The 14,990-nt window shown below is 27.6% G+C and overlaps 3 protein-coding genes across 3 annotated transcripts; 1 reads left to right on the top strand and 2 right to left on the bottom strand.

The window, feature by feature from the left end:
- Window positions 1–6,073: 6,073 nt before the first annotated feature.
- Window positions 6,074–7,819, bottom strand: LOC101501888 (transcription factor MYB14-like). The gene is made up of 3 exons (XM_004494007.4): window positions 7,533–7,819; window positions 7,129–7,258; window positions 6,074–6,777 (listed from the first exon to the last, which is right to left on the bottom strand). Exons 1-3 carry the CDS (start codon window positions 7,666–7,668, stop codon window positions 6,288–6,290), a joined length of 756 nt encoding a protein of 251 aa, XP_004494064.1. The 5' UTR covers window positions 7,669–7,819; the 3' UTR covers window positions 6,074–6,287.
- A 3,009-nt stretch (window positions 7,820–10,828) lies between these two features.
- Window positions 10,829–13,589, top strand: LOC101502216 (S-adenosylmethionine synthase 3). Its single transcript, XM_004494008.4, has 2 exons — window positions 10,829–11,026; window positions 12,026–13,589. Exon 2 carries the CDS (start codon window positions 12,028–12,030, stop codon window positions 13,198–13,200), a length of 1,173 nt encoding a protein of 390 aa, XP_004494065.1. The 5' UTR covers window positions 10,829–11,026; window positions 12,026–12,027; the 3' UTR covers window positions 13,201–13,589.
- Window positions 13,590–13,604: 15 nt separating this feature from the next.
- Window positions 13,605–14,818, bottom strand: LOC101502537 (thioredoxin-like 3-3). The gene is made up of 3 exons (XM_004494009.4): window positions 14,546–14,818; window positions 14,371–14,396; window positions 13,605–13,949 (listed from the first exon to the last, which is right to left on the bottom strand). The coding sequence occupies exons 1-3, from the start codon at window positions 14,723–14,725 to the stop codon at window positions 13,730–13,732; spliced, it is 426 nt and encodes a 141-aa protein (XP_004494066.1). The 5' UTR covers window positions 14,726–14,818; the 3' UTR covers window positions 13,605–13,729.
- Between the last annotated feature and the right edge of the window lie 172 nt (window positions 14,819–14,990).

The following is a 14,990-nucleotide window of genomic DNA, read 5'->3' on the forward strand; positions in this document are numbered from 1 at the left end:
TAAATTATTATTTGTGTTTATAGGTTGATGTCAACTTCGTATCAAGTGTTTGTGTTTATTTAGTGTTTGATAATTTCTTACCCTCTTTTTCTTTCAAAACACTTTATAGCAAATTTCTTTCATTTTGGCCATCTATTTCTATCACACCTCCCAAATAATGTGTGATAGAATCGGGGACGGATCCAGTGTGGATAGAGGGTGTACACCTGCATTTTATATACCCATATGATCCAAATATTTTGAGCGTAACGCAGCTAATAGCTATGTTTTCAGCTTATATTTAATTCTATTAATTAATTAAACGGATTTTATTTCATTTTTATATATTAATGTTGTTAACAATTTTTTTTTATTAACATACGTAGAGTCCTTCATTAAATCATTTTCTATTTCTATTTCTTAAAGGTATATATTAATATTACTTGCTAATAAGAAAATGTGTATTTCTCGAAGTAAATAATTTTTATGTGTTTCTAAAAATAATAAAAATGTCAAAAAATTGTGTTAAATATTTTTTTAAATGGATCATCATTAACTAATATCTTATCTTCTCTCAATCATAATAGTTCACTTTAAGAGTTCCTCGTCAAGACAAAATGAACATATATTTCAAAAATAAGAAGATAAACCATTTCACAAAATAAATGAAGTTGTTTTCTCTCCGATGCTCATTTCTTTCATTATCTTATTTTTTATTTTCTTTTGTTTATTCTTGTTTTTTTCTTCTATCTCTAAAGATTAAAGACTAGAACTATAATCACTATGTATCTATTTATAAATTATAATAATTAGGGTTTAGTGTTTAGAGTTTAAGGTTTCTGGTGACCTAAAGTCCTATATTTACTCTAGGTAGACCAATATTACATTGGCATGAGCAATAGTTGATTTGACTATGTTAAGTAAGGTATCGAGTTTAAATCTTCTAAATGAAAAAAAAAAATGATTTATAGAAGGATTTTACTAAAAATTATCTGCTATATTTTCTAATAAAAATTAGTCATTGATTTACACCAATAACATTGTTAAAGAAAATGTACTTTTTTTTTACCTTTTTTTTTCTTTCAAATCACCTTTTTTTTTAGCCTTTTTTTTGTTTTCTTATCTACTTTTGTTTTTTATCATGTTTCTCCAATAATGTTTGATAGACCAATATTATATTGATTTGAATGAAGTTAAATTTGAATATCTTTAAAAAAAATTAAAAGAAAAGACTACAGTGATCAATCAAATTTCCTAAATGAGAATCATCAACAAAATCAATAAATATTTTAACAAGGTTAATAAAATGTGCCTTCTCTGATCTCTCTCACTCTCTCACTCTTGTTTCCAATAACATTGTGACTATGATTCTCCTACATTACACCAGCTTTTTTATTTAGGTCAGAATTATTCCCCTGATCAGATTTTACACTACTAGAATACACCCTGGCTTCTTTGTTTGCCTTTAATAAATCTTTCTTATGAGATCGAATATTTCCTTTTAGATCATGAAACCAGCGCACAAACCATAAAATTCAGAATATAATCAAAAGGATTTGTACTCTTTCACTTTTTTGTTTAATTTATAATAAAATAATTCATTTGTTACAATTTTTTATTCTTAAGACATACACTAATTGTAGTCTCGACAACTCAACATATCAAATATATTTGTATCTTTTTACACTTATGGAACAATTTGTTACAACTTTTATAAAATTTAATTACAAATTTCAGATTAAAAACAGTCTTTTATTTTATTATATTTTGTAATGCTTGTATAATTTTTTATACACAAATATTAATTAATTAGTAGAATTATGTTAGTTTCTCAAATATAAATCCAGGATGTTTTATAAATCTTTAATAAAGATCTGTAGTACTAGTTGTATTTCAATTGAATCATAAATAATTCTGAAATTTAGAAGCTCTGTGAGATGTAACAAATAACAAACATGACATGTCCATTTAAGATGTCCAAGGCCCAAGCTAGTCCATTTAAGAATATGATGCAACAAGATTAAGAAATCCTAAAATAAGGTTGCTTCTTCTCTCTTATATCCTCTATATTTTTCAAAAGTCTCCAATTAACATATTTAGTTTGATCAATTCAGATTATTTTTTTAAATCAAAATACACTTTCAGATTCACTAATTCAAAAAGCATTAGAGAATGATAGAACAAACTCTCTAAAAATAAAGCCTAAAATAAAGAGTTCGCATTCTTTCAACTAAGTCCAAAGTTCTATTCATCAGCCCACTGAAGGAATAACATGCTCTTTTGTTTCATTGGGCCTGGCCCAATTTCTTTCCAGTAGTATTACAATGAAGATTTTGACTAAAAAATATTCCTATTTTGTTTATGATAAAATTATCGAATTGTGTTGTACTCAATTTTATTAATATATTGGTACGTGGGTACGTTATATGAATATAATTTAATTTTCTTTCCAGTTTACTAGATAATTACCATATTTTTAGGGGGAAATAGCTCCTATAAGAAGAAAAAAAAAAAACTGATTCTGAAATGAATGAGACACTTTCTAGTTTATAGTAAAACAAAAAAATTGATCATGTGTTTAATTAGTCAACTTCTAGTTTAAATTATTGACGAGTAACTCAGTTGATCCTTAACACGTGTAATATTGATTTAAAGTATTAATTCAATATATAGTAGGATTAAGTCAAGTTTAATGCGAGTGGATTACCGTCCCTAAAACTAGCCACAACCCTTATTATCTGCATCATATTTTAATACGTTATTTTTCATGTATAATTTTGTCCGTGCATATATTCAAATTTTAATTGTAATAATTTTTTATTAAATTTTAATTATTTATCAATTGAATTTTAAATTATTATGACTCATTTCTCTCATGAATCAGGAGGTTAGAAAGAAAAAAATTACTAAATAATGATGAATGTGTGTTGTGCTATATAGGAACTAAGAACATGAAGATCAAATTATATACAACAATGGTACATAGACACTCATAAATATTAGAATAAAATATTAAAAAGAATTATTTGTTTTTAATTCACGCATTTATAATTTTTAAATACTATGTAAATTAAATATATAAACATTAACAATAAACATTTTTACAAAGTAAATTTTTTTATTATAATCTAATGTCATTTCAAGATGATGAATATGGAAGTGTACCTAAAGAATTCATGAAGTCCTAATGAATATGATGTTCTAAGTTATAAGGTAGTAATTTTTTTTTATTGTAGATTCCTTAAGTTTATCTTACTATCTCCTCTAATGAGAAGAAGTGTATTATGATTTTCTTATCTATAATTGGAGATCATAATTATTTATTTATATTAAACACGTGTTCTTTCATAAACAGTCTCCAACTTTTATTATTTATATTTCTATCCATCACAAAACTAGTAATAACGCCTATAATATAAAATATTTTTTCATAACAATTATATTTTTAGCCATAAAACTTATATAAAATAGACCAATTTAATTTGGCTAACTAACATAATAGTTCTAACACATTTAAATATTATATATGTGACTCAAAATTTTTAACAATAAATTCTCAACATTCTTTCTACATCTTACTATTTTTATCAAATTGTCGGTATATCAATTTATCATATTATTGTTTATATTGTTTTTTCTCTCCCAAAATATCATTTAAATATATCGGTATCCTCCTAATATTTTTCAATCATATAATGTGGTGGTGGTCAATAAACTACGAACAGCGTATACTGAAATTGTTACAATTGTTGAGGTTGTCACATGTCGTTGATTTGGCTAATTAACTTTATTTTGAAAAACAAATATATCTAGAAAGTCCAACTCTTTGAATGCTTCTTTCTTTTTGTGTCGCAAAATTCCGAAATACAAATTCTGAAAACCGTTTGGGATAAAACCAATTTGCATGAAACAAAGAAGATACCAATTCTAATTGAATTTTGTGATGCAAATTATTTAAGAATGGCTTATTATTTAACAATATATGCACATATATGCTTAAAACGAATTATAATATAATATAAAGTAATTTTTTTAAAATTTTAATTTGACAATACTAAATTAATATAATTGATATCATGTAATATTTCTTTTTTAATTGATTTAATATTGTCGAAACAATATTAAATTTATAAATAAAAAAATTTTATTAAATAAATTTTTCGTAAAAGTAAAATTTTTATTTTTCATGAAGGTCTAAAATACTTATTTTAATAGTTTTATCCTTGAAATGATTCTACTTCTCAGTTCTCGTTACTTTGAGATACTAATTAATCTCATATTTTAATACAAAAAATTCTACATTATTATTTAAAAAAAAGTGTATATCGTTATTATGAATATTTTGATCAATTATTATTTTTTAATTTATTTATTTTAATGTTACTATAATGTCTATTAAAATTGACTAAATTAAATGTTTTAGTATATTTATCTATTCAATTTTGATTTTTAGTAATTAAATAAGTTATTTTTGTAATTAAAACTAAAATTTTAATTTTAATTAAAATCATAAAAAACACATCATTTTAAAATAAATCAAAAAAATAATATTTAAAATTTAGTTGTATTAAATTTAAAATATAGTCAAACTATTAATAAATGACATGTGATTCAACTATATACCAATAAATTTTCTTTTTAATATATATCTACTATTAGTCTATATAATATGCCCTCAATTTTATCTTCTAAATTTGTATATAGTCGTATATTATTTTCCACCGGAACATTCTAGTTTTTATCAAACAAAAAAATTGATCTGTTATTTTTCTTTAAAACAAATCACCAACAAGGCATTATACATACCTTAAAAAGATCATACATCTTTACAACCCTATCGCTATAGCATCGCCACTAGTGATTATTTTATCAGTTGAATTATTGAATCATATTAAATACCGTCTTTTTTATAATTAAAAAAAAAATCTTTTAATTAAGATCCATGTTCCTCTAAGTAGATTTATTTATAGAAAACACGCTTTCAGATTAAATTTGATAGCCAATATTGCTTAAGTCTTATTCCTATGGCTTTTTAAAAATATATTTTGTGGAGAAGATGTATTGTCTAATTTGTCTTATACAAATAATTAAACCATAAAACTCCTCATAACATGCTACGTTATTGCAGGCTAATGGATTTCTACGAATCTAAAACATTTTGTTTGTCAAAGTCATTCCATGATTACCGTGCCATGCCTCAATTATGAGACACCATATATAATATATGTATTATCATCTCATCATATCATTATAGAACTAGTAAGTTTCAAATGCTTATGGTAAATTGGGGAAATGTATTCATCTGAATTGTTCATTTTTCTAATTTTACATTTACATTCAGTTTCTTTCTAATATTAATTAAATTGTAGATGTCAACATGCATTTTTTTGTTATTGAATTTAGGCTAAGGTGAAAAAATGAATGATTAGGTATATATGAATTCAATTGTAATATGGATGGATTGAAAAGGTGCATTAAGTTACTTATAATTCATTAAAGTTATTTATAAATATCCAATCAAATTCATCTACTAAATATATAATTCATGCTATTCGTTCATTATCATTTTTTAAATGGATGGCTATCCAATCCATTCATAATTTAATATATTAGAGGGATGGTGGATAAATAATTTGTATTAGATAATGCATATGTGACCAAAAGAAAGATAATGCATGTGATATATGATATATGAAAAGCTTTAGTGGATAACTACAAATGATATAAGGCAGAATAGCACATATATTTCATCATTTTTTCACATTTTTGCAATCTTGCTATTTATTTTTAGACTTAATTATAGTATTGATTACTTTATTATATCATATTTATAAAAGTAGTTTTTCTATTTTAAAATTAAAATTTTTTATCTCTTAATTATCATATTTATTACGACAACTTTCATCTAAAAAACGATGATTTTTTAGTCTAAAAAATTGTAACTATTAAATTCTATAAGTGATAACATATCTTCAAAATTTATAATTAAGATAATAAATTACCAATTTTAGATTTGAATCAAAACTATAATAAATGTGATAATTAAGAGACAATAAAATTCAATTTAAAAATGAAATGATTATTTTCGTGAGAATGAAAATCAAAATGGTTAATCATAATATAAATATATAGATATAGCACTCCATATTTGAAAGATAGAAGCAGTGAAGAAGTTCTACAATGTACATTGAAACAAAGAAAGTGGTTCTGTGAATTCAATACTTAAAAACCAATCTAACTCTTCTTCATTTAGTTACCAACATAGTCAACATCATCCATCAGAAATTCATGACATTTTCCTCTGTCTTTTAGTCATCAAACAAATACTTTTTGCAACTACTAATATCAGTGCTTATTATCTCTTTATTAATTTCATCTAAACCATAATCCAATGTATTTTCTCCCCACAATCCATTTTCATCATTTGAAAACATCAACTTCTCACTATCTTCCACATCATTGTAGAGATAATTAATATCACCACACTTTGCAACAAGCTCTTGATCAATGACATTGATATCTTTGAATAATTGGCACTTTTCAGTGGGACCAATGTTGAAACTTTCTTGTGCTGCAGAAGTAGAAGAATTTCCACTCAAAAGACTTGATGTTGATGAGTAGGAATAAGACCCTGTGAAAGATTCTTGGGATTGATAGGGTAAAAGGGTAATTTGTTGAGCTTTCATCTCTATTGAATGATTAATATTAGCCATAATCTTTTTCTTAAGCTTGGTGTTCCAGTAATTCTTTACATCATTGTCAGTCCTGCCTTCTAAATGAGATGCTATTATTGACCACCTACACTTATAGTGAAAATTGTTAAACATTAATACCAATAATTAATTTAATTTATGTTGTAACACTAACATAAAACAAAATATATAAAGTATAAATAATTTAAGGCTAGAGGGAGTATTGAATTAGAAATAAATTGTATGTTTAGATTCACGCTACTGTGAATATAGACTATTCAATTTTGATCAGATGACAATAGTCGAGTGTTTGATGATGTCGACTACAGAAAATCCATATCCATATCGACCGTCACATAATCAATTAAAAGTGGAAAAATAAAACTTTTCAATGTTTTCTTGTGAACCTCTCTGATTTTGGAAGCATAGAAACGAAAGTGAAAAGAAGGGTAAGTACCTGCTTCCAATGCTAGCAAAGAGGGTACAAATTATTTGATCTTCTAAGTCAGAGAACTTTCCATGCTTAATGTTTGGTCTAAGATAATTAAGCCATCTTAATCTACAGCTTTTGCCACACCTTATCAAACCTGAGTGTAACAAAAACCAAATCATTAGAAGCTTGAAAAATTCTAAGTATTAATGACAAAATCTAAGTAACACTAATTTTATTAAAACTTTAAATTGTAGTTTTTGACAAAATTTCAATAGTATGCTGTGATTCTGCTAAACTCACCTCCTCTAAGATAAATATACAAAAATATAATAAAAGTGAATGTCTTTTTGTTGATTGAATTATCACTTATAAAATAGAGCAGAGTGATTATATTATATGATATGAGTGATGTATGCATGTTTACTTACCAACTTTTTTTGGAAGAGTAATCCAGTTGCCTCCTGTTCCATGTTTTTCTATGTAATCTTTTAGCTTAGCATCTTCTTGAGGAGACCATGGTCCTTTCTTTACATTAGCCTTGTCACAGCAAGGAGCTCTTCCCATACTTTTCTTTGAGATATGCAGAGAAGAGTTTGAGGAAGGTATAGATCAAGAATGGAAGGTTGAATAGATTTTTATTCAGAGAAGAAACAGCAAAAGTCAAAGGGAACAGCCTCTGTAACTTCAACTGTCTTATCAGTTTCCAAAAGCCAAATAATTGATTGCCTTGCAGAAGTTTCTATTACTATACATTATACAATTCCCTCCATTATTATTAAACTTTTTTTTTAATTATTTTTATATCTTTTATTTAATTGAAAAGTTCAATGCGAAATAATTTAGTATTTGACATTAAAAAAATAATTTAATAAATTTAATTTATATTTTAAATTAAATCTAAAAAAATTGACTGCATATAAACAAATTTCTTAAAATCTATAAAATAGTTTATTTTTCGTACACTAGTGACCACCGGATGGAGTAAGTTTGAAACATCTTTTTTCCACTTATACATACTACATATGTCTTTCCCTGATTATAAGGAGCAAGTACTCTTTGAAAAAAATAAATGTCCCTATATATAAACGTCTAATCACCCTATCTATAAACATCTAATCAATAATCTAGTTGCATTTATTGTTGTTATTATTATTATTATTATTATTATTATTATTATTATTATTATTATTATTATTTTTCTAACATATTTATTAATACACTTGTTTATTATTTTAAATATGAAAATTAATGTTAGATACATTCAACTAAAAAAGAATTTATTTTAAGAACACTTAGACATAAAATAAAAATATTAAATATACTTCACTTTTTTTTTTTCTAACAAAAATGGTAGTTTCTTGATATAAAAAGGCGTACATAAATTTGAGTCCGATCCTCGTAAAAATTAACTTACTTAAAAGTCTATTTTATATGTCTTTAAATTCTAACTCAACTAAAAAATATCGATATTGTTACGTTAAACGTCTTATCTCATGTTCGAATTCGGGGCCTCACAACTATGTGAGTTAACTATGATAAAATTTAACATATTTTCTATAAATAAATAAAAAGTCTATTTTCATATTAATATCTTTAAATAAGTAACGAAACATATATTTGAATAGATTAATTATTTAATAGATCGATGAAATTGTGTTTCTTTTATATCTAACATGACTTTTTGAAAGAAAATGACCTTATGTCATATCATACATCAATTTTTATTTTATAATAATATAATTAAATATGTCAAAGATTAATGCATGATTAAATTACTAAAATGTTAACAAACTTACAATTTAATTTAAAGTTCTAATCTAATATATAATAATAATCCATCTAAAATAAAATATAAGCAAAAATTAACAATTTATCTTCTATTTAATGTTATAATCTTCAAATTATCTCATATTTAATATAATTTTTTGGTTTAAATACACTTTTGGTCTTCTATTTTGTTAAAAATTAACTTTTAGTCCATATATTTCAAACTTTGGATTTTTGGTCCCTCTATTTCACATTTTTTGGATTTTTTTTGTCCCCTTTTATTTGACTATCTCATTTATGACGTGGCGTTGTTCTGTCATTAGTGATATAGAAGAAAAAAAAGTCACTTGAACATATTTCATTATTAGTAGTATATAAATAATTTTTTAATTAAATAATATTATTTAAACATATCAAATAGTAATATTTATAAAATCAAAAAATTAACCCTAAAAAGTTTATATAATAATAATTTGAAATTTGGGGATTTGGGGTTGATTTTCTTATTTAATAAATATCATTATGTTATATTTTGATATTTTAAATAATATTATTTAATTAAAAAATATCTATAAATTAATATTAATGAAATATACTGAACTGACATTTTTTTCATGTCAACAATGACGCCACATCATACATGATAATTATATCATTAAAATTGGAGACAAAAAATTCAAGAAAATATAAAATAAACAGACATAAAACTCGAATTTTAAAATATAGAGATATGTTAAATTTGGAATAAAATGGCATTTAAGCCTAACTTTTTATATTTCTAATTTTAATAATGAGCAAATTGATTAGTTTTTGGGGTAATTTAGGGAGTATACTTAACTTTATATTGAAATTACTAACATGAATAATAGATTTTGTTGTTGTGCGTAGACAGAATAGTAAATATCACTATAAACTCACACAAATGTGAGGTCATAAATTCGAACATGAGACAAAACATTGACCTAACAATATCAACATTTTGTCAAGTTGAGTAAGGACTTAAGCACGGTTAATATTTCTTAATACGCATAATTTTGTATTGTTGTTGGAAAAAAAGACTTAGTCGAGGAAACGGCTAATTGTTCTCAATTTTTTTATTTTCTTTTACTTCAAACGATTACATTGATTACACGAATAATGGGCGATAACTTCCAACTAATAAAGTTTGTGGCGTCCCAAGATCGACTCGCTCTCTACTTTCTTCGGCTTGTCGGGTTGATACTATTCATGCACACTCTTTTTTTTGTTATTGTACCTATGTGTTGGTTGTTAATGGTACTAAAAACGTGAAAGGTAAACGTAACTATCGAATTATCATGTTGTATTGAGCTTTGACTTGGTCTTGGACCTTGACTACATGTTGGACTCTAGTAAACAAGAAAAAGACTCTTATCTCATATTTGGTTGTTTCATGCGTATCTAACATCCTTTCAACTAAAAGTAATTCAACGAATAACACCCATAAAATTTGTTTGAATAATTTTTTTTGTTTTTGTTTTTCAACCTAATCATATGAAAAATGATTATTCACTTTGGGAGCATATTTTATTACACTCATGAAAATAGTCAATCTATTTTAAAATCTCCTTTTTTGGTTGTTCAATTATTACATTTGTTATAATTTTGGTTCAACCCATAATTTTTACCGTAAAAATTGTGAATTCTACCATAAAAATCATATTTTCTCTTTAAATTTACGTCGAGACAACATTTTAGAGGTAAAAAATCTAAATACAAAGAAGAAATTTTAAAATAAATAACTATTTTTGTAAATGTGATAAGATAAGAAGATAGTTATACCCCTTGTACATTTATACTTACATCCCTATATAAGATTTTTTTTTCTTAAAGTGCACCGTCTATTTTCTCTAATTTTTGTGTAAAAAAATGAATAGATAATTGTTATTTGTTGAGAAGGATATAACTAAGGAAATGATTGAGAGTAAAAGTGTAAAGAGAATGAAAGGAAAAAAAGAAGAGCGAGTCATTCGCGTAATATGATTTTTGTGTTCCTGTGAATGCATATGCTTGTGTACGTCTTCTATATATAGATAGCGTTGCCTTTCTTTTATCTCTCTCTCTCTCTCTCTCTCATTTTCAGTTACCAATTAATAACTTCTCATCCTCTTCCTTCTCGCTCAAAGCACATCATTTGGTACGTAACTCTCTTTTTCTCAATTTTGTTCAATTCATTCTTTCACCATTTCTACTTATCATCATATCGTGGATCCAAATCTACAATGCCTTGCTTCAGATCTACCGTCTCATATTCATTTTTCATATTATGAATAACTCAATTCATATGTTTCTATGCTTCTTCTTGTTTCGTTAGTTATATATAATTATATACATGTTAATTTCAATGTATGTAAAATTTGGATCTGTTATGCGATTTATCCTTTGATTATTATGTATGTGTTTACTGCATTACTGCTCTAGTTTGTTGTACAACTAGCGGATCTATATATTATTTGTGATTCTTTTGTTATGTATTGTTTTGATTCGGATTCGATGGTGAAGTAATTAAAAAAGAAAATGCCGATTCTATATGAAAGAATTGTAGTAGAAACATTGGAAATAGCTTATGCATATACTCATAAATAACATTTCCTTTTTATTATCTCATTCACCGTCATCAACATTCAGCTGTGGATGGATCTGCCAATAGTCACACAACTTTTCTATTTCAGATCTACATTCGATTCAATTATTTTACATAGAAAGCCATTCTATATTTATATTTTTTTACAATTATTATAATTTATATTTCTATGAAAAAGAGAAAATGAAATAACTTTTATTTCACTCAGACTGTCTAGAACTAGTATTATATAACATCAAATTAAAAACTAAATAGTCTTTTACTTTTTTTATCATCATCCTTGCATGACATTAAAGTAGCTGATTGGGATTAATGATAATGATGGCAACTTGTAATGTACTTTTGAGATGACCGAAACTCATTTAAAAAGTACTAATATCAGCTAATTTTACAGCAGAGTAAGGAAAATTGAATTAAATGTTGTTTGGTTAATTTTATAGTACTTGTAATAATAAAATCAAGGCAAGATTGTTAGGGTCATGCTATCTTCTTATTACAAGACAATTAAAAAATATTTTCTTCTCATGCTCTTTTTTTCTGTCTTAAAACCAGAGATGGAAACCTTCCTCTTCACCTCTGAATCTGTAAACGAAGGTCACCCCGACAAGTTGTGTGATCAGGTTTCAGATGCCATCCTCGATGCATGTTTGGAACAAGACCCAGAAAGTAAGGTTGCCTGTGAGACCTGCACAAAGACTAACATGGTTATGGTCTTTGGTGAGATCACAACACAGGCTAATGTGAACTATGAGAAGATAGTTCGAGACACTTGCAGAGGAATTGGATTTGTATCAGCTGATGTTGGTCTTGACGCTGACCACTGCAAAGTTCTGGTCAATATTGAGCAACAGAGTCCTGATATTGCTCAAGGAGTTCATGGTCACTTGACTAAAAAACCAGAGGAAATTGGTGCTGGTGATCAAGGCCACATGTTTGGTTATGCCACAGATGAGACACCTGAGCTAATGCCACTCACTCATGTGCTTGCTACTAAACTTGGTGCAAAGCTCACTGAAGTTAGAAAGAACAAAACATGTCCATGGCTTAGGCCTGATGGAAAAACCCAAGTGACTGTCGAGTATCAGAATGATAATGGAGCCATGGTCCCCATCCGTGTGCACACAGTCCTCATCTCAACTCAGCATGATGAAACTGTCACGAACGAACAAATTGCCGTGGATTTAAAAGAGCATGTGATAAAACCTGTTATCCCAGCTAAATACCTTGATGACAAGACTATCTTCCACCTCAACCCCTCTGGTCGGTTTGTGATCGGTGGACCTCACGGAGATGCCGGACTCACCGGTAGGAAGATCATTATTGACACCTATGGTGGTTGGGGTGCTCATGGTGGAGGTGCCTTCTCCGGCAAGGACCCAACCAAGGTCGATAGGAGTGGTGCATACATTGTTAGGCAAGCAGCCAAAAGTGTGGTAGCTTCAGGGCTTGCACGACGCTGTATTGTGCAGGTTTCTTATGCAATTGGAGTCCCAGAGCCACTTTCTGTATTTGTTGACTCATACAAAACAGGAAAGATTCCAGACAAAGACATTTTGGTTTTGATTAAGGAGAGTTTTGACTTCAGGCCAGGAATGATTTCTAACAATCTTGACCTCAAAAGAGGTGGCAACTTCAGGTACCAAAAGACTGCCGCTTACGGTCATTTTGGACGCGATGATCCTGATTTCACTTGGGAGACTGTTAAGATACTCAAGCCCAAAGCTTGAGTTAACAAGACACCATGGTATTGATACAGGTGGTTATCATCGTAGCCATCTTTCAGATTTTTGGGTAAAAAGAAAATAAAGGAGCTTCAATGCAAACATCTCTTAATGAAGATATGTTTCAGGGATTGGATGAGAAAACGAAATAGAGATGAAGATTATGATATGTCTCTTAGTAGGACTCGTTAGCACAATGGGAGCATGCAACATTAGCTACCTCGTTCATTTTTTGTTTTACCACTTCGTTTAAATTTTGTTACTGTTATGGGTTGTATTTTCCTGTCTTTCTATTGATTGTGTTGCAATCAGTCTTGTGCAATTGGTGTAAACTTAGAATGTTGTTGGAATTGAGTTTTTTTTTCATTGGAATCATATTATGAAATTGTTTACTAGTTTTACGACGGCAATAGTTTCTAATGGATTCATTCAATAATAAAGCTTTAACCTGAAATACATTGAATTGTTGATAATAAGCAAACGACAATGTTACATCAATTGAGAATTGAAAACATAACGTTTACATAACATTTCCTTAGGAGTGCAACCACAGTCGATCATGCAGCCTCTCTTCTCCGGTACCATACATCTCATCTACCTTTTCACCGTCTCGAAAAAACTGAAAGGTCGGAGTGTATCGAATGTGCTGAGTTGTTTCCGGACATTCATCAATATCTGCATATACAAAGGAAAGCTTTGGGAATTTGTTGCTCAGACTACAGAATGCAGGGAGAATTTGGCTGCAAACACGACACCTGAAAAATACAAGAAAAAAACATCATTTGACACTGTCAACAATTTGTCTTCAAAATTTATTAAAATTAACACGTTACAACCAAATAATTGACAAGTTTCAACTATCTTCGATGCAGGAAATGGAAGACAACAATGCGATGCTAATTTAACTGGGACGAATAACTACATATTATCCTATGTCAGCTTAATTGAGTTTCTGAACCAATATATTAATGTTATATATGATGTTCAATTCAATTCGTCCAAATCCAAATAAACTGAATTTCAAAAACATCATGTATCAAAATTTCATCCAGAAACTATACGGTTCAGTTCAGAAATTTCAGAGGAGTCACATATTCTCTAAGAGTTAACATCGAACACCTGGTGTTCAAAGTAGTTCAATAATTTGTAGACACATGAGAGAGAGGAGTAACATACCATGAAGCGCCATAATTGATAACAGCCTGCAAACAATTTGGTAACAGAGGAATCAAAAACAAATCATCTACAAGAAAATCGCATACAGGTTTTTGTTATTGTGAAGAGTGAAGCAAAAAGTTAGGAAATAAAAGAAAAGACGTAGTTGGAAAATTAAAGAGAATGTGTTGCTTACGGGAGTTTTGGAGGATTTGATGTGTGTGAGGATTTGAGTGAAGTCGTTATCTGTGGAAGCGCTTTTCAAATTAGAATGATGGTTGATGGGTAAAATTAAGCCAGTTCCTTCCAACCCTTTCTTTGAATTATTATTATCTTCTCCGTTGCCACTCATATCGATTCCCATTCTTCCTTCCATCTTTTTTCTTCTTTACTTAACCTCAAATCTATTTAACTACCACTAATACTCTACCAGTCTATTTCATTTACTTGCTCAACCTTCCCATTTTAATTATGTTTTTACTTCTACTATATTATTTTACCTTTAGTTCTTTTAAATATATAGAGAGAGAAGAGGATTTCTAATTAGATAAATTTTATGGTGATGGGGTGATTATTATAAATCAACATGTGACAATTAAATAATTTTTAATTATAATCATAATTGTATAGTAATATATATA

Source organism: Cicer arietinum, chromosome 3, assembly GCF_000331145.2.
Source record: "Cicer arietinum cultivar CDC Frontier isolate Library 1 chromosome 3, Cicar.CDCFrontier_v2.0, whole genome shotgun sequence".
In the NCBI taxonomy this organism is placed as follows: domain Eukaryota; kingdom Viridiplantae; phylum Streptophyta; class Magnoliopsida; order Fabales; family Fabaceae; genus Cicer; species Cicer arietinum.